Raw genomic sequence first — 23,929 nt, forward strand, 5'->3', positions numbered from 1 at the left:
GGCAGCAATCCAAACTCCAATAGACCCTGCATCTCATTACATGTTGATTTTACTGTATGAACGTATTACACAACACACCTCATAGCAGCCAGTACCATACATTAAAAGACCAAAACAGGATAAAGAGAAGGTGGTCCCCCACTCCCTCAAAAAAGCCCTGCCCCTTCCCAGGTAAACTAATGAACATGGCTCCCCATCACTGACCTCACTCCTCCCTTTAAAATTAAATCCCTCTCGCCAGGGGTTGTCAAGTTCAGCCCTGAACTAGTTCAAGCTTCTCCATTCTCTGGCAGCTGAATAAAGCTTGTGATGTGTTAACCAGCACCCTCCTCCCAGGCAGACAGCGTAAGCCGGGTTGAGGCCCCACAACGGTCCATACGACTCAATCCGTTAACAGGCGCACAAAGAGAGGTGGCACCCGGAGCCAGGGCCGCCCCTACCAAGATCCAAGCTACACCGGCCTAGCAGTGGGCGGCTAGGCGGAAAGGACGGGTAGAGTCCCAACGGTCCCAGCACCAATGTCGTCCTCATAAACTTCTGGTAGGCAGTACGCATATGCAGGACCCCGCCTCACAAACAGTGTTTATGGAAATGGGTCCGGGGGTAGGGCAAGGGTCGGGGGGTTGGTCTGCAGGCGCGTCGCGGTCACATGTTGGCTCGTTCCCGCTGCAGCCGCGAGTTGTAGGCACGTGACACGGTGTTCCAGGCGTCCATGTAGCGGTCCATGCACATGGCGATGCACTTCTGGGGAAGGAACCCGCGAGCCGCTTAGGTCTGGACCGCGGCTGGTGTCCCCGCCCCGGCTGCGCACGCGCAGCATCCTCTCCACGCCTCTTCATTAAGTCAGCGCACGCGCGGAGGCCACCCTACAGGGTCCAGCCCGCGACCCCGCGACCCCGCCACCCCGGTTTTACCTGCTCCGAATTGTCCAGGGAACCCCCCGGCTTCCCGATACACTTCCGGAAGCACTTGTCCGTCATCCTCTGTGGGGACACGCGAGCCCTCAGTTGCGACACCGGCCCCGGCGGATCCCGCAGCCCTCAGCCCCCCACCCCGCCCCCGGCCAGCCCCGGACCTGTAGCAGCTCCTGCGCGTTGGCCACGGCGATCTGCACTTTCACCTGCTCCATTATGAGCCCTGGGTCCAGCTTCCCCCCGCCGGAGCCCCCGAAATCGGAGCCGAAGCCGCCCTCCATGGCTCCGCAAAGTCAACCGGACCGCCGCCGCGTGCGCCGACCCGCACTCACGCCGGAAGTCCGCTGCCCCAGGGCCCCACGGGAAATGGAGTTCCGGTGGGTGGGAGCAGGGTCCGGACTACGAGTCCCATAAGGCCGCGCGAAACTTCCCGCGCACGCGCAGAGGCGAACGGGCCGAAGTCCGCTTTCCGTGTCGAACTCCGGGTCGAGAGGCCCGCACCTCCGTGCTTAGGCTCCAACCCCCCAGAGGTCCCGCCGCGCGTGTACTGGACGATGAGCGCGTTTACCCTGCTCTTTGCAGACCTGGTAGCGCTAGGCCGTATTAGGGGACCAAGAGCGCTGCGGGGTGTCGGTGTATCAGATGGGGGAATGCATAAAACTAGCGGTCCGCGCGGTCTGATGGGGGTCCTAAGACATCCGCTTAACTAGTGGCTTGGGCTCCTACTACAGCAGCCTGGCGTGGGAGTAGTAACTCACGGGCAGAATTTAAAACCAAAATGTTTTATTGGATGTTGTACAAAAAAGTTTCCAGTCTTAAAATGTATATTACAAATCATTGGAGGAAACAAAAGACCACACGTTTAGCATGCATCTTAAAAATCACCATCTGAAATGTGTCTAGACAGCCAGTTGCTGAAACTGAGTCCCCTGGCGTGTAGTGCTGATGATCCCTTTCGGGCTTGGAATTAAGACCTTTCCGATAGCGTCAATGTCCTTGAGGAATGGCAGTCCCCGCTCGGATGTGCTGATATAAATAGAACTGCTGAGTAGACGGTGTGGTAAAAAGGAGCCCAGGTCAGAGCCTGGCTGTGATGAACACTGAGCGCCCAGACCACAGGGAAAAAGGCGTCCGTGTCTCCCCGGCACTGGGTCCCTTCCGAGGGCTGGGCCGAGTGGCTGTTTTTCTAGAAGGGTGCTTCTCCTCACATGACACGGGCTCAGAAAAAAAGAATCGCTTCTGTATCAAGTGGCTTAAAGTTAAGCATGTTTAAGGATAAGTGCAAATTCTGTTTTTCAGGCCAAGGCTGACATTGTAACATTGGACTTTGTCCTTTGTTTTCAACTACTTAATTACCAAAGACTGGTAATTACCAAATTACCACCAACCTCCAGCCCCAACTGGCCACCAGTCCAGCGCACCCTGCCCTCACCAGTCAAGGGCTTCCCAGCCTGCCAGGGCCACTTCCAGGCTCCACTCATGATCTCAGCCAGGCAACCACTGGGCGGTGATGAGACCAAGAACTGGCTGAATCAAGAAGTCATCTAATGAGCCTGGGGGTTCTGCAGTTTTTTAGGCCCTCTGGGCCTGACGGGAGGGTGGGGCCCTCTCCTTTCCTTCCTGAAGTCCTCAAGCCCAGCCTGCAAAACCGCTTCACACCCAGAATTCCAGGACACAGCTTCGATCCCCAGAGATTTCCAAAATACCCTGAAGGGTGTGGCTGAGACCAGTGCAGTTTCCACTCGCCCCAGGACCACCCAGACCCCATCCCGCTCTCCAGACCCTCATGGTCTACTCAGCTCCTGTTATGCCAGGGGAAGGGAGCAGCCTGTACCTGGAAGCACTCCTGGCAGGGGGGTGGGGGTGAGGGAGGGTGGAAAAGAGAAGGTGCTGTCAGGACAGGAAGCTCCTCATGGGCTGCACCATTTTTCTGGTGAGGCCACTTTCCTCCACAGGGCAAGCACAGCCCTCGGGCCAAGGACTCTGGTAGCCAAGGAAAGATGCCCAAAGCTTTGGCCTGCAGGGAGATTCTAGACTTGGCAGAAGCTTGGTTTTGCCGGTGGCTGACACTTTCCTGTCCTGGGGCTTGGGCCCTCCTCACCATGAGCAGTTCCCAGGGAAAGGAGGTGGACGGGCTGCTCCAGCCTTGGGTAAACCCTGAGGGGCTGGCACTCAGCCTACCTGGAAGCAGGCTGCCTTCAGGGGCCAGCCTGCCTCCATGGCTCAGTATTGCGTCTTTAAGACTTGAGCTGCGCTTTCTGAAGAGTCAGCCAGGGGCGCAAAGTCCACAGGGACAGACCCCCTGATGACGCCACCTCCCCACCCCCAGAGGGGACTGTCCCAGTGACCCTTAAGTGAGCCCCTGAGGTGGGAGCCTGGCAACCTGTACTGACCAATGTAAAAAAATAAATATCCATTAAAAAAATAACTTCTGTGTATCTACGTGGCGCGGGTCAAAGGTCTACTAATGCAGGGAGGGGGGTCTCTGGGTGATCAGAAGCTGGGCTGTGGCACGGAGCATTCCACAGAGGTCTGCTGGCATGGGCAGGTCTGTCTAAGAAACACCGTTTCAGCAGGAAGCTACAGAGGAAGCTAGCGTATCCGTGTGCACCCAAGAACACAGGAGTGCGCATGACCTGTGCTCAAGGCACAGGGTGGAGGTCAGGGAGTCCCACGGCTTGCCCTCGTCACCCTCCACAGATGGGAGGGCAGAAAGCGGTGGTTGCACATGGATGTCATGTCCAAGGTTGTCACACTCATCCCCTTGATACTGACCTGGGGATAAGTCTCAGAGAGGAATCGCCCCCAGGTCCCAAGCTTCCTTCTTGCCTGTCCCACAGGGTGAGGAAGTTGACTGCAGAAAGGCCCAGAAACGTGAGGCTCCGGCAGCCAGAGAGGGAGCCGACAGGCCCACCCCACACACCCGACTCCCAAGGGCTGAGCAGAAACCACCCAAAACCCAGGTCTGACAGTACAAGCTGCTTCCAGCCCTCCTTCGGGTGCTCAGTTGGCTGAGTCACGGAAACCGCAGGGGTGCCCCTGCTCCCCACCAGGTCAGAAGCTGGATTCTGAATTTGGTTTTTTTGAAAGCTTAAATGAAACAAACTATGGGATCCTTATGCAGTTCTGCTCTGTCCATCCCAGGCCTCCTCTCCCGCCCCGACTCCAGGCTGCAGAAGAGACCCACGCAGACAACGGGCCTCCTCCCACCCCTGCTGGACTCCCCAAAGTCCGCTAGCCACTAGGCTCCTGGGCTGGTTGGACAGGGCACCAACAGAGTCTGGTCAGTGGTGAAGGGTCCCAGGAAACCCGCCGACAGGAAAGATCAATAGAGACCCACCCCCAATGCTCTGGCAGTTTGCTTAAAAATTCTCTAGAAATGTACCAAGGATTAAAGAAGCCAATGATATAAAAATAGTTTTCAGTGGCTCTGGGTAAAGAAAGACGTGATGAGGCATGTTCGGTTCACATGACGCGGCAGCCTCGAGAGGTGGTCCTCGGGTCCCCCTGGAAGGAAAGATGGTGTAGTGAGGTGAGCCCAGTGTGGCAGGCACATGCCAACCTGGCCAGGCAGATAGCTGGTGGCCCTCGGCCCTCCCACCAGGGGGGGCTGGACCAGGCTGGGGCCTGAGCCACCAGGGAAGCTCAGCTTCCAGCAAGACGACCCCAGCTTCCGCGGCTCCTGTTCCAGAACCTTCCATGTCTCCCTCACTCCTGAGTCACAGGACTCGTTACAATGGTGTTAGACCCAGAAGAGTCCTGCACTTGTGTCTTGTTCAGTGTGGTTCCTCGGGCCCCCCACCCTCCCCACAAAACCATTATGAAGTCACCAGCATACCAGTCTGGAGGAATCACAGTAACAGTGGGTGGGCTGAGAAGCCCTGGGGCTGTACCAGGGTCACTTTGAGATATAGCAGCTTTGCAACCCCATTCCCGGTGTCCCTAGGTGGGTACCAGAGGTCCGCACGACAGGCAGGCCCAGGGGGCAGGGCAGCTGACCCCACAGCCTATCTGCTGTGAGCTCTGTGGCCTGGGTGATGCCCAGGGCAGCTGCATGAACAGGGTCTGGGATGTGTGCGTGTGTGTGCACGCCCGTGCCTGGGAGCTTCTACCTGCTGGTGGAAAAGATCCTCCTCTCCAAACTCAGCTGCCTCGTCCTCGCCCTCCTCCCCATTCTCGGTCTCCCGCACCACTGAAGACTGCTTCACGGTTCTCATGGCCACTTCCTGTACGAGACGAGAGCTGCAGACAAACCCCTCCCCACCCCAGTAGCCCAGCCTGCAGGGGAGGCAGTCAGGACGCCCAGGCCTAGGCTGCACTCATGTGCCTGGCGGCCAAGGCTCCATCCACCCAGGAGGGGCCCCAAGACCCAGGCAGCGGGGAGGCACTCACCTCCCCATCAGCATTGACCAGGGTGGTCCGGAAGCTCTCACCAGTGCCCCAGCTGTTCTGGCTTTTCCACACGAGTGTGGATGGGGGGCTGTGAGCCACCCCCGCTCCAGCTGCCCACACCTGGGGATACAGGAAGGCCTCCCCGTTAAAGTGGGCTCCAGTCCTAGTGGTCACCAGCCAGCCATTCATCACAGGTCCCCTTGATGCCCTGGGTGTTTAATCCTTCTAGGCCTCTTAGATTCTGGCCCAGGGATGTTAATCAATCACCCCAGTATGGAAGAAGAGACTGAGGTTCACAGTGGCCAAGGACTTTCATCTCAGCAAATGAGCCAGGCTGGGATGAGGTGCCCTAGAGTCTGTGCCCGTGACTGTTAACATGGCTGGCACTTTGCCTGCCAGCGCAGACAGACAACCTAGACCCAGTCCCGCCCACACTGGGGACCCCTGGCACATCACTCAGGCCTCCCAAGAGCTCCAGGGAGGCTCCGATGAAGAAATGTGGACACAGGCAATTGGCTACCGCAGGCGGCTGTTCTCAGCGGCGGGGCTCCACCCTGCGGTTCCCCTGGCCCCCTGCCCCATCCCAGCTACACCTCACAACCTGCCCCTCCGCAGCCACCTACCGTGACAGTCTGGCCGGCCCGCAGCACATACTTGGGGGTGAACTTGTAGGAAATCTCCTCCCCTTCCAGGACCTGCCTCTTGATCCTCCAGTTGCCCAGAGACTGATCCTGAGGAAAGGCGCTGGCGTTGGCACAGGGCGCTGGGAAACCCCGGGGGGCCTCCCCTGAGGGGCGGCGCGGCACGGGGCAAGGCCTCACCTTGTCAGAGCTGTTCTTCAGTTGCACGAACCTGCCCTCCAGATCGATCTCCTCGATGCTGACGCTGCCTGAGGCAGAGGCCTGCTGCGCCAGGTGGAAGCTGCCGCCGCTGCTGGTGCTGCTGCTGGAGCCGAGGCCACTGGAGCCCGTGCCCGGCGGCTCCTCCACCTCCAGCCGCTTCCGCTTGCTGCGGCCCGGGCGCCCGGCTGTGGCCACACTGCTGCCGCTGCTGCTCGTTGTGGCCCGAGAGATGGTGATCCGCGATGACGGGCTAGGGGACAGCTTCAGCCTGGGGGCGGGGGTGCGGGGTTACCAGGGGCTGAGGTGCAGGGGTGGGGTGTTGGAGGGGGAGGGACAGCGCACTCGCCCAACCCCCTCTCCTCGCCCCGCCCCTGCCGCGCTCACCTCTCCTCCTCTCCCTCCAGCAGCTTGCGGTAGGCGCTGATCTCCATGTCCAGGGCCAGCTTGACGTCCAGCAGCTCCTGGTACTCGGCCAGCTGCTGCTGCATCATGTCCCGCACTTCCATCATTTCTCGTTCTTTGGCGTCCAGCATCTTCCGGAACTTGTCCCGCTCCCCAGCCACGGTCTCCTCTAGTTCACGGATCCGGTCCTCGGCCGCGCTCGCCTGCAGCAGGGTCCACGCGCGTCACGGTGGGGAAAGCCCACTCGGCTGCAGGCCTCTGGGGGCATGGGAAGGGATGAGACGGGACAGGGCCCGAGGAGGGGTCGGGGCTGGGGCTCTGGTGAGTCACCTGCTTCTGAAGGCTGGAGAGCTGGTAGCTGAGGGATTCAACCCGCATGCGGGCCTCCTTCAGCTCCTCCCGAGCGGCGCTGGCAGCCTTGTCATTCTGGTCGGAGCTCAGCTTGGCGTTGTCCAGCTGCGGGGACAAGGGCAGGCATGAGGGCCGGCACAGAGGGTGGGAGTGGACGGCCCAATGCCCACCGGCAGGCATGCTCGCGTGCACACCTTGGCTTGGTAGGTCTGCTCCAGTTCCAGACGGTACAGCCGCACTTGCTCGTCGTGCTGGGCGCGCAATTCCTCCAGCGCCTGGGCCATCTTAAAGTCATACTCCTGCTGCCGGCTGCTGTCCACCTCCACCAGGCGGCGCTCATGCCGCCGCCGCGTCTCACGCACTTCCTGCGGACATAGCCATGCGCTCACTGCACGCTTTGGCCCTGTCACAGGCGTCCCTGACTCTCCCCTGGGGCCTGAGCGAGGGTGCCCAACTCTGCCACTGGTGACCCTCTGGGGTAGGCCCGGGCCACCTGTTCACACCCACACCACGATTTACAACCACCCAAGAACCATGACCCAGAGCCCCCAGCTGACTGTCGATTAACACACCTATGCCTTCACACACAGGAGCATCACCCGGCCCTGAAAAAGAGAGAAGCCCTGACATTCGCTATCATGTGGACGGATCCTGAGAACAGGATGCTCAGTGAGAGAAGCAGACACAGAAGGACATACAGGGTGTGATTCCACTGATGGGAAACGTGCAGAGAAGGCTGATCCACAGAACGAGTGGGTTCCTGGTTGTCGGGAGCTAGGGCAGGGGGTGGGGGTGACTGCTGATGGGGGTGGGTTTCTATTGCAATGATGGAATGTTCTGGAACTAAACAGTGATGGTTGAACTATCCTGTACTAAATTTCATTAAATTGTATGTTTTAAAAAGTTTTGTTATATAGGAAAACTGGAAGAATGCTAATGGAAACACCTACAGAATTTATTTTGGGGGTAATGTTCTGGAATTAAGAGGGGATGGCTGCACAGCTCTGGGAATGGACTAAGCTCTAGTCTACGTGGTAAACTTTGAAAGCTTTCTGGTAGGGGACTATTTCAATAAAGCTGTTAATAAAAAAAAAGAATTCTTAAAAAAAAAAAAAAATCCTAATGTGGCTCATCACAGGAGCCTGGGGTCTAGGATAGATCAGCAGTGGGTCATGGCAGTGGCCAGCTGGCCCTGGCCACATGTACCAGGAGCTGACCAGGCAATGGTGGGGTCAAAAGTAGGTGGGGGAGCCCCACTTGACAAAACTCCCTGCACAGATGTCAGTCACATGTGTCTGGGCCCCGTGGATGAAGACAATAGGAACGTGTCCACAGGAAGCCACTGTGTTCACAAACAGCCAAGAAGCACAGTTGGACCCTCAGCCCGCACCCCACCCCTGGCCCACCTCAGGGGCCCTCCCGCCCCCTTGGCCTCCTCACGGGATCCAGGGCGGCTCTGGTTGCAGTGGGGCCTGGCAGGAGCAGGAGGCCGCTCCGCAGTTGCATGGGCATCTCACCCGCCTGCACGCCGCAGTGAGCTCAACAGTGGCTGCCTCCGGGTTCCATCTGGCTGTGACAGCACAATGGGCCAGGACCAGGCGGGAGGCCAGCGGGGCCAGGGCTCTAGTCAGTCCTGCCAAACCAGGGAGCCGAGGCCCAGAGGCAAGGAGGCCAGGGAGGGTCTGCAGGAGCCTGAATGATGACCCCCAAAAAGCATGCCCATGAGCTGATCCCCAGTCTGCCAACGTAGCCTTCCTGGACACAGGTCTTTGCAGGTGTGATTAAGATACAGGGCTCAAGACCATCCTGGACTATCTGGGTGGCCCCAAACCCAAGGACAAGTGTCGCTATAAGAGACGCAGATGCACAGACAGAAGAAAGCCGCGTGATGGTGGAGGCGGGGATCAGGAGATGAGTCCCCAAGGCAGGGAGAGGCAGGAAGTGGGGGAACACCCTGGCTCCCGCTGGGGGGTGGGGGGGACGACCCACCTCCTCAAAGACATCCTTGCGGAAGGCCAGCTCCTCCTGCAGGCTCTGGCAGCGGTTCTCCAGGTCCACGCGCATCAGCGTCTCCTTCTCCAGCTGCTTCTTAGCCACCGCATGCCCATCCTCCGCCTGGAAACGTGGGACAAGCAGCTGGTGACGCTGTCTGCTGCCACGTGAGGTCCTTGGGGATCCCGAGTCCCCAAACTCCCCTGGGGTGTGGACTGGGCAGGGGTGGGGGTGAAGGGGGAGCCCACAGCCTGCACCGCCTGCAGCTACCTTAGCCAGCTGGGCCCGCAGTTCTGCCACATCGTTCTCCAAGGTGCGCTTGTCACTAAGTGCGGCCGCGAGCTCGGCCTCACTTCGGTGGAACACGGACTCCAGGTCCCTGACGCGGCCCTGGGCCACCGTGAGCTCACCCTCCCTCTTCTTGGCGCTGGAAGTCAGGAGCAGAAGTTAGTAGGCAGCACTGACCCCAAGGCCAAGTTCATGGCTGCCTCAGGGCCCAGACCCTCACCTACCCATGCTTTCAGTACCAGAGCCTCATCTGTCAGGACCAAAGGGGCCTTGCCTTCAAACCCGTTCTGCCCCATGGGGACCCCGCCAGCCACTCAAAATAATCCACAAGATGTGGGTTTTCATGTCCTTTTCCCTGACTTTTGGGCACAGGAGGAGGGACCACTTAGAGGAGACTTTTTAATGTATAATTTATTAAAGTAATGAATTAAAACCCTGGCCTTTGAAATGCTGATCTCATTTGTAAAGTCAAGCTACTTCAGGCAGGCTCACTTAACTTTTAATAGATATCTCTAATGTGAAACATCTAAGATGCCAAAGAGACTTTCTAAATACACAATTCTCTCTTTTGTTTTTTGGCTGCACTGTGCAGCACCATACAGCATCTTAGTTCCCTGACCAGGGAGCGAACCCAGGTTCCCAGCACTGGAAGCTTGGAGTTAGCCACTGGACCACCAGGGAAGTACCAACACACAACTCTTACTAGCGTGAACATTTCTGAATGGTGCTCTAAATCTCTTGAATTAGAAGTGGGTAGTTGAAAGCTACCCACTTCCCCACCAAGGAACTGAAGCTGCGCCCTGCCCAGCACCAGTGGGGACAGCACAACAGGGGTCAGATCAGCACCACCCTTCCTGGGTCCTGATAACCAGACATCCCCAGACATCACCTGGTGTCCCTCAGGGGCAGGATCGCCCTGGGTGACAATGATCGGGGACACCACACCAGTTTGAGTGAGGTGTGTGGGGGAGGGATAAAGCCCAGTGACTTCAGTCACCAGGCTGGTCCTGTCCTCACAGCAGTCCTTGGGACAGGACCTCCAGGCAGACGTGGCACCCACAGCCTCCATGAGGGCCTGGGGTCCCGCAGTCCACATTCCTGAGCCATACAGTCCTTCCACTCAAGGGAGGGGGGTGGGCTGCAAACCCCACATCCCTAGAGGGTTTGGGGAAACTGGATTCATCTGTCTGGTAGACCACTACTGAGAGCCAGTTTCGTGGACATGCTGTCCTCTCACCAGAGAAACGTCTGTGGACTCCCCATCATCAGGAGGAGCTTTCTCGTGGGTGCAGACAGCAGTGAGACCCGCTGCCCTCAGGTGAAGGGGGAGGAGACAGGAGACAGACACGCAGAGCGGGAGCTACTGGGCACAGCCCTTGAAAAGCCGGGGCCCGGGGCCTGGGCCAGGCCATGGTTCCCAGGGCACTGGGGAGAGCAGAGAGTACACAGGCCTAGGGTGAGGTGGGTGGGCAGGTCGAGATCAGCTGTATGGCCAGGGCAACAGGAGCAGAGGTGTCAGGAAATGTCGAAAATCTCTCAACACCGCCACCCTGTGCCACAGAGATGAAGGAATGGAATGGTCTGGGAAGCAGGGGTGCTGGCGACCCTCAGTGGCTTAAGTTTCTGCTGCTTGACAGCTTCAGGGTATGAAGTTCCTCCCCTGGAACCCTAATTCCTGGGGGATTAGGCAGGAGAGCCCAGCCTATCAGGTCCTCCGCCTGCGTTCCCATCATCACAGGGTTTTCACAGCGTTCTTGGTTGGAAGAGAAAAGCACAGGCTGCCACCTCACGGCACGTGCACTTCGTTCAGGGTCACGGGCCACCCACACTGTCTGCAAGAGCTTTGCGCCTCAGAGCAGGAAGTGAGGCCGGTAGGCAAATCGCCTGCACACCCAAGTACTTGAGACTGGGGAAGCCTTCCCTCGAGAGCAGGGGCCAAGGTAAGTCGCTGGCCCGGGTGCCCGATGGTGGGGCAGGGCTGTCACTGAAGCTGTCGTAGGAGCCTGTGACGCGGCCCAGGCATGGGGGAGGCATCGCGACACACGTGACATCAATGCCAGGCTCGAGCTAGACAAAGCGGTCTGTTATCTAAGGGTGTCCACCATGAGTGTAAATTCAGAAAGGCGGAAAAGCAATACCCCAGATCGGCCTCGGAGGTTCTGTCTGGGCGGAGGCTCATGGAGACTTTCAGTTTTCTCTCTTTAAAATTTTTACTTATGTATTTTGGCAGTGCTGGGTCTTCACTGCCGCGCAGGCTTTTCTCTAGTTGTGGCAAGTGGGGGCTGCTCTCTAGTTGCGGCGCGCGGGCTTCTCACTGCAGTGGCTTCTCTTATTGCAGAGCATGGGCTCTAGGGCACACGGGCTTCAGCAGTTGCGACTTGCGGGCTCTAGAGCACAGGCTCGGGAGTTGTGCACAGGCTTAGTTGCTCTGAGCTGTGTGGGATCTTCCCAGACCGGAGACTGAAACCGTGTCCCCTGCATTGGCAGGTGGATTCTTTACCACTGAGCCACCAAGGAAGCCCTTGTTTTTCTCCTTAAGTTCACTGAGTTATCTGCTTTCTCCCCAGGGAGCATCTATGATTCTGACAAGCAGAAATGTGACTTCTCAGCCCACCCAAGGAGTCACACGCAGGTTCAGGGTGTCTGGAAGATTCCAGAACCTGTGTGGATGTGACAGAGAGAGGCTGGGGGAATTCCAGAATTCTCCAGCATTCATCCTCTTACTCGTCTCCAAAAAGCATGTCACTTTTTAATTCAAAGTCATAATAAATGGATGGGGTCTCCCATCTACCCGACCTCCTGAAAAGCACGCAGACTGCCTCTCCTGCCCTGTCAGACACCAGCTGATTGTGTTGCGTGGGTCTGTCTCAGACTGTCTCACTGCTCTGTTCCATGAGGGAATCAGAAACACACCGCTAAGAGACAGGGGACAGTCTGAGGAGGCGACTGGAAAAGGCAGAGCTGTGGAGACATGAAGGACCCCCAGCCTGCAGGGGCTGGGGGGAGGATGAGTTGGGGGTGTGGGGAGGCTTAGGGGTCTTCAGGGCAGTGACCACGCCCCGTGACGCTATGCTGGTGCACACGCGTCAGTGTACGTGTGTCCATACCCAGAGAGCGCAGGACACCAAGGGCGAACCCCCGTGTGAGGCATGGACTCAGCTGATAAGAATGTATTCATATGGGCTCATCACTTGTAACAACGTAGCACACCCGTTCCTGGGAGATGTCCGCAAGGTGGGGCCCTGGAGAGGGGTCTGGGGCACCCTGTGTTCTCCACTCATTCTCCTGCAAACCTAAGGTGGGGCCCTGGAGAGGGGTCTGGGGCACCCTGTGTTCTCCACTCATTCTCCTGCAAACCTAAAACTGCCCCTCCCAAAGAAAGTAAGAAAGTCTCATTAGAAAAGAAGAATCCCGCACACATGAAGGTGGCCTCCAGAGCTGGTGCCGCTGAGCCCCCTGACCTCGTGCTCAGTGTCCCTGTAGCCAGTCTGGCCTGCCGGGGTCGCTGCGAGCGAGGGTGGAGGGGCCCTGGTCTAAACACTCGCTGAGTTCACGTCACTTCCTTCCTTCTGCCACCATCACCACCAGCGCTGCCTCATTCTCCAGACTGGTGACACTTTTACTGGGGAGCAGCCAGGAGATGGTGCTTTGGGATCAGGAAGAGAAGGTCACCCACCGCTCCCCGGCTTCCCAGGGCGGGCACAAGGGGGGAAAGGGCTGGGAGTGTGGTGGTGCCAGATACCAGGGGATTCAGTCCCAGGGGAGCTGCTGAGGTTTCATCTCCGGGGGCCAATTCTTTGGAGGGGATAATGGTGCTGGACAGGGCAGCCAGAGGGCCAGGCCCCAAGAACCCACATGACCCGCTCCCAGGAGGGCTGTGCAAGTTGGGGTCCTCCCACCACACACAGCGTGACAACCCCCGCCTCCTGCCCCGTGCGCCATCACACCGCCACAGCCCCACCTCTTGGTGGCCTCCTCCAGCTCGGCCCTCAGCTTGCCCATTTCGATCTGCAGGCAGGCGCGGTCCCGGGCCGTCTCGTCCAGCACCCGGCGGGCGTCAGCCAGCTCTGCCTCGTACAATGTCTTGATGCCACTCACCTGCGGGGACAGCCGGGCCAAGGTGAAGCCCTCTTCCCCACCAACACAGTGCCACTCACCCGCATGGGCCCCCCCATCTGGGCCCCCCAGAGTCTGCCCAGGTCACCAGCCCCTATCAGGCCACACCTGTCAGCTGGACACACACTCAGGTCTCCCTGCCCCACCCAGAGGGGCCCAGAGCAGTGAGCATATTTAAAAGTATCAGAGACCAAAAGGATAGGGAGATGCCATCTGCCCCATAAGGATGGCAATCACAGAGATCACAGCAAGTGTCAGGAGGATGGGGAGAAGCTGGCACTCCCATGCATGGCAGGGAGGGCGGGTTGGTGCCGCCATCATGGAAGACAGTTGGCGGTTCCTCAGATGGACAAACAGAGCAACCACTGACCCAGCAACGCCACCGCCCGGCATCTACCTGGGACAAGTAACACACGTACACAAAACCCAAGCACAGGCATTCACAGCCCCGGCACCGCTACCAGCCCCAAAGGGGAAATACCCCGAGGGCCCATCGGCAGGGGACGATGGACACAGTGTGGTCCCGCCACACCTGGGGCGTCCCTCAGCCCTGAAGAGTGAAGCCCAGACACTCGCGACCACGTGGACAGGCCCCGAGAACACGGCGCTCAGTGAGAGGAGCAGACACAGGACACACAGGGTGTGATCCCAACAGGAAACACGCAGAGCAAGCAGGTCCGGAGACACAGAGAGTGGGTTCCTGGCTGTCAGGGGCTGGGGAAGGAGTATGCGGGGAGGAGAAAGCTACTGGCACGAGGTTTCCTTTTTTTTTAAGTGCGATTCTTGTTAGAGATACAGATGAACTTGGGCAAACTCCAGGAGATGGTGAGGGACAGGGAGGCCTGGCGTGCTGAAGTCCATGGGGCCAACAAAGAGTCGGACATGACGTAGCAACTGAACATCAACACCATATGAGTTATAGATGTACAACATAGTAATTCACAATTTGTAAAGGTTATTCTCCATTTATACTTATTATAAAATACTGAGTATACCCCCGTGTTCTAAGTATATCCTTGTAGTTTATATACTTTATACATAGTGGTTTGTTCCTCTTAATTCCCTACCTATCTTGCCCCTCTCCAGGAAGGAGCTTTCTTTAGGGGGATGGAATGTTCTGGAATTAGATAGAAGTGATGGCTACCCAGTTGTAAATATATTAAAACCACCAAACTTAAGAGTTTAATTGGGTGAACTGCATGAGATTAGAATTCTGCCTCTACGAGGCAGTTACAGGGGTTTCCCTGGTGGCTCAACGGTAAAGAACCTGCTTGCCAAAGAAGGAGACCCAGGTTCGATCCCTGGGTCAGGAAGATTCCCTGGAGAAGCAAATGGCAACCCACCCCAGTATCCTTGTCTGGGAAATCCCATGGACAGAGGAGCCCGGCAGGCTACAGTCCACGGGTTGCAGAGTCAGACACGACTGAGCAACTAACAAAAAAAGCAGTTAAAACCCTTCCTGGGACGGACAAAAGGCTGACAGAGGGAGACAAGGCAGCTGGCTTTGCAAGTGGCCAAATCCTTCAAGCTGGGCTTCAACAGTATGTGAACCGAGAAATCCCAGATGTATAAGCTGGATTTAGAAAAGGCAGAGGAACCAGAGATCAAATGGCCAACATCCACTGGATCACAGAAAAAACTAGAGAATTCCAGAAAAACATCTGCTTCATTGACTACGCTAAAGCCTTTGACTGTGTAGATCACAACAAACTGTGGAAAATTCTTAAAGAGATGGGAATACCACAACACCTTACCTGCCTCCTGCAAAACCTGTATGCAGGTCAAGATGCAACAGTTAGAACTGGACATAGAACAACAGACTGATTCAAAATTGGGAAAGGAGCACATCAGGGCTGCATGTTGTCATCCTGCTTGTTTAACTTACATGCAGGGTACATCATGCAAAATACCCAGCTGGATGAAGCACAAGCTGGAATCAAGATTGCTGGGAGAAATATCAATAACCTCAGATATGCAGATGACACCACCCTTATGACAGAAAACAAAGAGGAATTAGACTCTTGATGAAGGTGAAAGAGGAGAGTGAAAAAGCTGGCTTAAAACTCAACATTCAAAAAACGAAGATCATGGCATCCAGTCCCATCACTTCATGGCAAATAGATGGGGAAACAAAAAAAACAGTGAGAGACTTTATTTTCTTGGGATCCAAAATCACTGTGGATAGTGACTGCAACCATGAAATTAAAAAACCCTTGCTCCTTAGAAGAAAAGCAGTCACAAACCTAGACAGCATATTAAAAAGCAGAGACATTACTTTGCCCACAAAGGTCCGTCTAGTCCAAGCTATAGTTTTTCCAGTAGTTGTGTATGGATGTGAGAACTGGACAATAAAAAAGGCTGAGTGTCTTCTAACTGTGGTGCTGGAGAAGACTCTTGAGAGTCCCTTGGACTGCAAGGAGATCAAACCAGTCAATCCTAAAGGACATCAACCCTGAATATTCATTGGAAAGACTGATGCCAAAGCTGAAACTCCCGGTACTTTGGCTGCCTGATGTGAAGGGCCGACTCACTAGAAAAGACCCTGATGCTGGGAAAGACTGAAGGCAGGAGGAGAAGGGGGTGACAGAGGATAAGGTGGTTGGATGGCATCACCTATTCAATGGATGAGTTTAAGCAAGCTCCGGGAGATAGTGAAGGATAGGGAAGCCTGGCATGCTGCAGTGCATGGGGCTGCAAAGAGTCAGACCTGACTGAGCTACTGAACAACCACCACCACTTCCCACAAAGCTACAGATAGCAGTGAGTGTCTGTGCCCGGGCTCAGAGGGCAGCTGAGCCGGGGAGGGACCCTCCCTTCCACAGAAAAGATCCAGGGGAGCTGCCGGGAACCTGCCACTTGGTAGCCAGATCACTATCCTGGTCTGCCTGAGACCTGGAAATTCTCAGATGTGGGGTTTTTAGGGTTAAAACTGGAGTGTCCCGGGCAGATCAGGACCAACCCGTAAGAGTTGGATTTGACAGCGGGTCTGAGACCCCCACCCTCTCCAGCCCTCCCACCTCAGTCCAGCTCTCCTAGTCATTTCATCCCGCAGGTATGGGGTCTTAGTGCCATTTCACACATGGGGGAACTGAGGCACGGGACAGCACACTGCCCTCTCCTAACCTGTCGGTACAGGCCAGAGAGGTCTGCTGGGGACAGTTCTGAGAGAGAGACACATGTGGGGATCGAGATGAAACAAGCCTCTCCCTCCTGTGCCCTCTTCACCCCACCCCCATCTCCACCTTCTGGAATAAACCCACCATCACCAAGAGCAGCCAGCCTCACTGTCTAAGGGTGGCCGGGAACCCGGGTTCACAGGAGTGTCTCTGCCCTGTCTCCCTCCTGACCCCAAAGGAGGGCCTGGCACCCAGGCTGCCGTCTCGGACAAGATCTCTGGCCCCACAGACTGGCTCCTCCTGGGCTTTCCTCCCCAGCTTCCCCTTGTGGCAGGAGGAGCACTGATGGCCAAGACAGCAGGAAACCAAGGTGAGGTCAGGTGGGAAGCTGTCCCTCCCTGGGAGCCCAGGGTGAAGGAAACCTAGCACGTGCACCTGACGCTTATCTGACGGTGACGTCAGAGTTAATTTTGATTTTTGAAATATCTCATTAAGATGCCACTCATGGGGATTTCCCTGGTGGTCCAGTGGTTAAGACTGCGCTTCCAGTGCAAGGGGAATAGGTTCGACCCCTGGTCAGGGAACTAAGATCCCACATGCTGTGAGGTGAGGCCAAAACAAACAAAAAACAAAAAAGGAATGAAAACAACAACGTATAGCCCTTATTTAAAACACTTTATTGCTAAAAGATGCCAACCATCAACTGAACCTCAGTGACTTGTAATCCTTTTGCAATAGCAATATTAAAGGTCACTGATCACCCTGACAAAATAAAACAAATGAGAAAGTCGGAAATATCTCAAGAACTATCAAAATGTGACACAGAGACCCAAAGAGAGCAAATACTGTTGAAAAAAATAGCACCAACAGCTTTTTTTGTTTTGGCTGCACAGCTTGTGGGATCCTAGTTCCCCAGCAGGGACCGAACCAACACGCCTGCAAAGAAGCACAGTCTTCACCACTGGACTGCCAGGGAAGTTGTGCACCAACAGACTTGCCAGAGGCAGGGTTGCTGCAGACCTTCAATTTATTAAAAAACTGTGTCTTAGGTGATCCTCCATAACCAGGTCTGCAAACTCAGGCCCACAGCACAAAACCCCAGCCACCTGCCTGCAGAACTAGAATGGCTTTTATATTTTTAAATGGCTGAGTAGAGAATAACAAATTTTTCATGACACAGGTACCTATATGAAATGCACACTTCAGTGTGTATAAACAAAGCTTTATTGGCACGCACCCTGGCCCACCCCTCCATGTACTGTCCCTGGCAGCTACCCCGCCAGCTGTGACGCCTGAGTTGAGTGCTCACACTTGAAACTGTTCACCCACAGAGCTGAAACCCCAGCCCTTTCCCAAAAACCTCTACTGAACCTGGAACCTGATCTATGGCACCAGGACGAAGGAGAAAACTCTGTAGAGGAGGCTGCAAGGCCGCAAAAGCTCTTTCAGAGCAGGGAACAGCTGTTCCCCGCAGGCCTGTGCCTCCATGTGCTGTGACACTTGGGATGTCCCATGGGAGCCCCGGGCACAGCTTTGGCTTTTGTTCTGTCTTTAACAGCCAGGGCTGCACAAGTGAGGAGCTTGAGGAATCCCAACAGATGTGTTAGCATGTGTGGCCGTGAGGGGAGCAGAGTTCGCATAACCCGAGGTAACCCTTTTCCTAGGGTCCCAGACTTGCCCTGAGGCGCTGCCTGCATCCTCAGGGACAAAACTGCCCCGGAGTTGACAACCACTGCCAAACTCCACAAACCCTGACCCTCTGCAAATCCTCCAACTCCCAGAGCCCAGCTCCTGCTCCCTGGGTCTACCTGAGGAGCACCCGCCCCCTGGTCCGCACAGCAACAGAATACATGGGCAGGAAAGGAAAAAATGTGAAGCCTAGGGGAACTCAACACCTGTTTGGGGACTCCCTGGAGAACCCCCTTCTTCCCTGGTCCACTCGAGCCACCCCCCCACCCCAGCACCCAAGACTCTTCCCATACAGAAATTTGGTCAGCCCTCAGCCTCCCAGAAACCCTTCAGGGATGCATGTGGCCATTCACCCTAGTTAGTACAGCTCACCAAGCCAAAACACCCATCATCTGACTTTCAATGGGAAAGGCAAACATCCACACACGACCGGCCAGGGTCTATGGGGCGGAACGTGACTTTATCTTAGGCACCTGAACCCTTTGCGTTGATTACAAGCCCACGGTACGCTCACATTTTAAACAGCATCACCACTAGGTTCCTTAAGTGGCTTCTCAGCTTTGACACTAATGGCATTTGGGGCTGGATCGTCCTCTGTAGGGAGATGTCCTGGGCTCTGGGGGGAGGAGTGTGTGGGGCAGCCTCCCTGGACCCACCGCCTTGATGCCAGGAGTCCCCCAGTGTGACAACCACAGACGTCTCTAGCCATCACCCAGTGTCCCCTGGGGGCAGGTTCTTCCAGGGGAGAAGCTGCCATCCAGGTCGGAGGCCTGACACACCATGCCCTCCCACAGCCCTTGGCCACTTCCAGGTCACTCCCTCCATGCAACGCACATGACCAGCCCACCTCACTGCTCCAGCAGGTTACTAGCTCCCTCCACTGACCAGCTGAGGGGGCATTCGTCACCTCATCCCTAAGCTCCAGGGGATCAGGCAGGTGGGAACTCCCCACTCCTGCTGTGAACGAACACCTGTCATCTGGGTGGCTCCAGATCCTGGGCACAGTCCTGGGGTGCACGGTGTGGCAGGGCCCCTCCCGCTCCCACCCGGCAGTCCTATGTCCTAACCAGCACGGGCAGCCGAGAAGTAAACCACGCCACTGTCCAGACACGTGGACAGCATCGAGTTCCCCAGGTCCGGCCCCTGCGCTCTAGGGCATGACACTCATCCAGTGGGGCTGGCACCCCACGTCCACTGCCTGCAGGTGGGAGGAGAGGCCGGGGTGAATGACCCAGTGCTGACCAGCCCAGCAGGTGGAACTTGGGCCTGTACTCCGAGGACCCGCGTGCACTGCTGAGGCAGCACCACTGGGGCAGCCACTCCAGTCCCATCATACAGACGACAAAACCAAGGCTCTGGGGGGCTGAGTGACCTGCCCAAGGTCACAGATTAAAACCAGGGTTTGGATCCCAAGCTTTAATCTAATCCCAGGCGACCTAACACACCACCACCCACCAAGTCTCCCACCTCCCCAGACACCTGAGACACACTTTCAGGCCCATCCTGATCCCGGGGACCCAGGCAGGGGCAACAGAACCCACGGAGTGTTCCCTCAGGGCAACTGATATAGTTCCTGAGGGAACACTATATTTTATTGCCTTTATTCTAGAAAACAAATGTGAATTCATGGTGACCCCACATACAAACCCCAAAAGTAGGCATTTATTATTATTTGCACTTTACAGAAGAGGCAGTGAGCTCAGAGATTAAGTGATCCACCCAAGGTTATACAGGCAGTAAATGGCTCCCAGAAATGACCAACCCCCTAGCTCCACTCCACCCCCTACGCTCTCCTCCCAGAGGTCATCACTGCACCCATTCTTCGGAGAGGAAAACTGAGGCTCCGAGCACTAAGTGCCAGCTTCAGGCCCTGACTCTCCCACCAGGCCCACAGGGAACCACGTGGTGGCCCCTTCCCCCTTATTCTGAGGACCTGCCCTTGGGTTGTGGGGGGACCTGTGGGAGAAAAGGAGCCCCCCAGGTTGGCAGCCAGTTTTGACACACCCCACCCAGGATCCCCAGACCCCTGCCCTCACACCCACTTAGGGGGCAGGGCTTATCCAGCCTCTTCCCCCTCACCTGCACCAAAACTTCCCCTGGTTCCCCAAGGCCTCACACCTCCCCCTCCCCTCACACCCCCCAGGACAGGGCAGAAGCTACCAGACTCGTAGGCTCCTGCCCATTAGCCAAGGGGGTCCCAGGGCCCAACATAGGGCCTTCCAAATTTCCCATGGGACCAGGGAGACACTGGACTCCCCTGCTCTGACCCCTAACCCCCAGGTCCTAGTAAAAGACTGAACTTTCTTCCTGTTCTGTGCTGTGTTTAGTCACTTAGTCGTGTCTGACTCTGTGACCCCATGGACTGAAGCACCCTAGGCTCCTCTGTCCATGGGGATTCTCCAAGCAAAAATACTAGAGTGGGTTGCCATGCCCTCCTCCAGGGAATCTTCCCAAACCAGGAATCGAACCCAGGTCTCCCACGTTGCAGGCAGATTCTTTATGCCCCAGGTCCTGGTAAAAGACTGAACTTACTGCCTAATCCCACTCAATCCCCAAACTCCCCAGGATGCATTATGGGACCCCTGCAAAGTTCTAAGGAGAACTGAGACCACTGACTCATCCCAGACCCTCCACTCCTCCTCAGAGACCCAAGAACGTCCCCTAAGTTTTCTTGTAGAACACCCAAACACAAACCCAAAGACTCTCCACAACTCCTCTGCGGAGGAGGGGTCCACCCTGGCTCACACCCCATCACTCAAGGGCTCCCCAGATCTCCTCAGATCCCTTGATAGGCAGGGGCTACCCCATCTCCCCCTACCCTCCAAGGCCCCTGGGGGCCCTTCAAACGGTGGGGCCTGACCAGGTTGCATCCCTCAATCAGGGCACCTCCCACCAACCCTTGGGGACACCTCAGAGAAGGGGTCTGCCCTAATGGACCCCTCACTCGGGGCCCCTCCAATCCCGAGTCCACTTCAGGGGACTGGCCAGCCCCAAACTCAAGGGATACAGGAAACACCCTGGAGACCCCCGGTGGGTGGGGGGACCTGTCCCAGGGTGCAGCCCTCACTCAGGGTACCCCAGCTCCCCCTGGGTACCCATCAGAGGACACGACTCACCCCAGCCTGCACCCCTGTCTTAGGGGATCCCCAGATCGGCAGGGATTCCCTCGGGGGCGGAGCTAGTGCCAGTCTCCACCTCTCGCACGCGGTGGGGGGAGGCGGGGGGTGGGCAGAAACCCTTGGGGATCTCTCGTAGGCGCCCGCCCCAGCTCCCACCCCTCACTGAGGGCCCCTTGAACCTCCCCAGGGGCCCCTCAGGCATGCACCCCTCACTCAAGAGACCCTGAGAAGTTCCCGGACTCCTCGGTGGGCGGGGCAGGAACCAGTCTACCTCTTGCAAGGGAGAAGTCCCCGAAACCCTCGAGGACCCTCAGAGGCCGCAGCTCAGTCAAGCGTGTGACCCTCGCGCGGGGCCCCCGAAGCTCCCTGGGGACGCCTTGGTGGGCAGGGCCCGCCCCAGTCTCCCCCTGTCGCAGGAGCGTCCCCGAAACCTCCGGGGACCCTGAGAGGCCGACCCGCCCCAGCAGGGGCCCCCGACGCCTGCGCTCACCTCGCGCGTGGTCACCTCCTCCCGCTCGGAGATCTTAAGCTGCAGCCGGTCGTTCTCCAGCTCCAGCGCGCGGACGCGGTCGATGTAGTGCGCCAGGCGGTCATTGAGCTCGCGCAGCTCCTCCTTCTCCTGCAGCCGCGACAAGCGCGTGGGCGACAGCGGCGTGGAGGGCCCGCCCGCGCGGCCGGGCTGCGGCGTGGCCATGGCGGCGGCGGCAGCGGCAGCGGTTCGGGGTCCGCGCTGCTCGGAACGGCGGCCGCGGCTCGGCGGGCTCATTCAATCCGCGCCGCCGACCAAGATGGCGCCTGTCGCCCGCCGCCGCCGCTGCGACAGGGCAGCCTGGGACTTGTAGTCCGGCCGGCGCCGCGCGCGGCACGCCGGGAGCTGTAGTCTCCTGCTCAGTTTCGCCCGCTGTTCCGGAGCCAAACAACTGGACCCCAAATCCCAGCTTGACCCATGTATGACCCCGGGTTTCTTTCCGGGCCTCAGTTTCCCCACTTGCATAACCTACCTACGTCATCGGAGTCTCATTAAAATTACAGGTGGAGTGGTGAAGAAACTTCAGAAATATCTTCGGTGATTTCACCAATATATGGAATAAAAAACAAAAAACCCAACACATCAGAAATACTCCAGGCTGCAACTAAGACCTGATGCAGCCAAATAAATAAATATCAATATATTTCCTAAGCTCATAGAGATATTGCCAAGTTGTCCTCTGAAGAAGTTTACCAATTTACATTTTTGCAACAACAATGTATGCATCATCTAACTTAATTATTTCATTTAATTTCTTTTTAGGTCTATAAGCAAAGTTTTGCAGTTTTTTGTGTGTGGGGGTTGGCTTTTAAAGTACACTTATTTACAAAGTCGTGTTAGTTTTAGGTGTACAGCCCAAGCACATACATACAGAGAACGGATTGGTGGCTGGGGTTTGGGGATGTGAAGTGGGTGAAGGAAGTCAAAAATTACACATTTCCAGTTACAAAATAAATGTCATGGGGCTGTAATGGATAGCATGGTGACTATAGTTAATACTATATTGCAATTTGAAATTTGCTGAAACAGTAGATCTTAAAAATTCTCATCACAAGAAAAAATTCTATAGCTATTAATATGTAAGGTGATAGATGCTACCTAGGCTTATCAAACTATTAGTTTGTACATCTAAAGCTATATAATGTTATGACAATTATACCTCAATTTTTAAAAAATGCTCAGTGAAAGAAGCCAGACACAAATGGCCATACAAATGTATGATTCCACTCATATAAAATGTCCAGGGATTTCCCTGAAGGTCCAGTGGCTGAGACTCTGGCTTCCAGTGCAGGGGGAATGGGTTTGATCCCTGGCGATGGGTTGGGGGGTGGGGAGCAGGGAGGGGGAGGTGGTGTCCATTCATTGTAGGATGTCAGGCAGCACCACTGGGCTCCCCTCCCTGCCACCTTGATGCCAGTAGCACCAGCCCCCAACTCCAGTCAAGACAACCCAAAGTGTCCCCAGACTTTGCCACCTACCACCAACGGGGCAATGTCACCCTCAATTGAAAATCACTTCCCCTAATCCTGGAACTTGCCAGTTGTTATTTTTGTCTTGAAAACCCCTCTCACCAGACATTTAACCTCAGAGGACTTGATGCAAACAACCTTCTCAGGGACCCCAGCAAATGACACATGAAAACTTGATTCCTTTTCCAGACGTCTGGTGGAGGGTCTGACCTTGGTGCTTACCTCTCTTGACTCTTGATGTTGTTGTTTAGTCACCAAGTACTGTAGGACTATTTGTGATTCCATTGGCTTAGCTCACCAGGCTCCTCTGTCCATGAGATTGCCCAGGCAGGATGCAGGAACCTGCGTCTCCTGCATTGTCAGGTGGGTTCTTTACTACTGAGCCACCAGGGAAGCCCCTCATACTAGGAGAAACACCAAATACAAAACAGTAGGTAGAACGTGAGGAAGCTTGAGGTAAAGACTCTGCCTGCAATGCAGGAGATCCAGGTTCCATCCCCAAGTGGGGAAGATCCCCTGGAGAAGGAAATGGCAACCCACTCCAGTATTCTTGCCTGGAGAATTCCATAGGAACCAGGCGGTCTACAGTCCATGGGGTCATGAATAGTCTGAGAGATTAACACTTATCACTAATAAGTGATACAACATAACGAGGGGTGGGAGGAAAGAAAAACGATTAACGTTTGGGTTTGAGGTAGTATGGGATCACC

At 56.2% G+C, this 23,929-nt stretch overlaps 2 protein-coding genes across 2 annotated transcripts; both read right to left on the bottom strand.

The window, feature by feature from the left end:
- Positions 1 to 31: 31 nt before the first annotated feature.
- TIMM13 (translocase of inner mitochondrial membrane 13) lies at positions 32 to 1,254 on the bottom strand. Its single transcript, XM_027547134.1, has 3 exons — positions 1,076 to 1,254; positions 915 to 983; positions 32 to 744 (listed from the first exon to the last, which is right to left on the bottom strand). The coding sequence occupies exons 1-3, from the start codon at positions 1,193 to 1,195 to the stop codon at positions 646 to 648; spliced, it is 288 nt and encodes a 95-aa protein (XP_027402935.1). The 5' UTR covers positions 1,196 to 1,254; the 3' UTR covers positions 32 to 645.
- A 426-nt stretch (positions 1,255 to 1,680) lies between these two features.
- Positions 1,681 to 23,542, bottom strand: LMNB2 (lamin B2). Its single transcript, XM_027547135.1, has 13 exons — positions 23,442 to 23,542; positions 21,712 to 22,282; positions 13,143 to 13,279; positions 9,164 to 9,320; positions 8,891 to 9,016; positions 7,096 to 7,266; positions 6,881 to 7,006; positions 6,533 to 6,753; positions 6,128 to 6,416; positions 5,930 to 6,037; positions 5,307 to 5,426; positions 5,027 to 5,140; positions 1,681 to 4,421 (listed from the first exon to the last, which is right to left on the bottom strand). Exons 2-13 carry the CDS (start codon positions 21,985 to 21,987, stop codon positions 4,380 to 4,382), a joined length of 1,887 nt encoding a protein of 628 aa, XP_027402936.1. The 5' UTR covers positions 21,988 to 22,282; positions 23,442 to 23,542; the 3' UTR covers positions 1,681 to 4,379.
- Between the last annotated feature and the right edge of the window lie 387 nt (positions 23,543 to 23,929).

This window comes from Bos indicus x Bos taurus, chromosome 7, assembly GCF_003369695.1.
Source record: "Bos indicus x Bos taurus breed Angus x Brahman F1 hybrid chromosome 7, Bos_hybrid_MaternalHap_v2.0, whole genome shotgun sequence".
Taxonomy (NCBI): domain Eukaryota; kingdom Metazoa; phylum Chordata; class Mammalia; order Artiodactyla; family Bovidae; genus Bos; species Bos indicus x Bos taurus.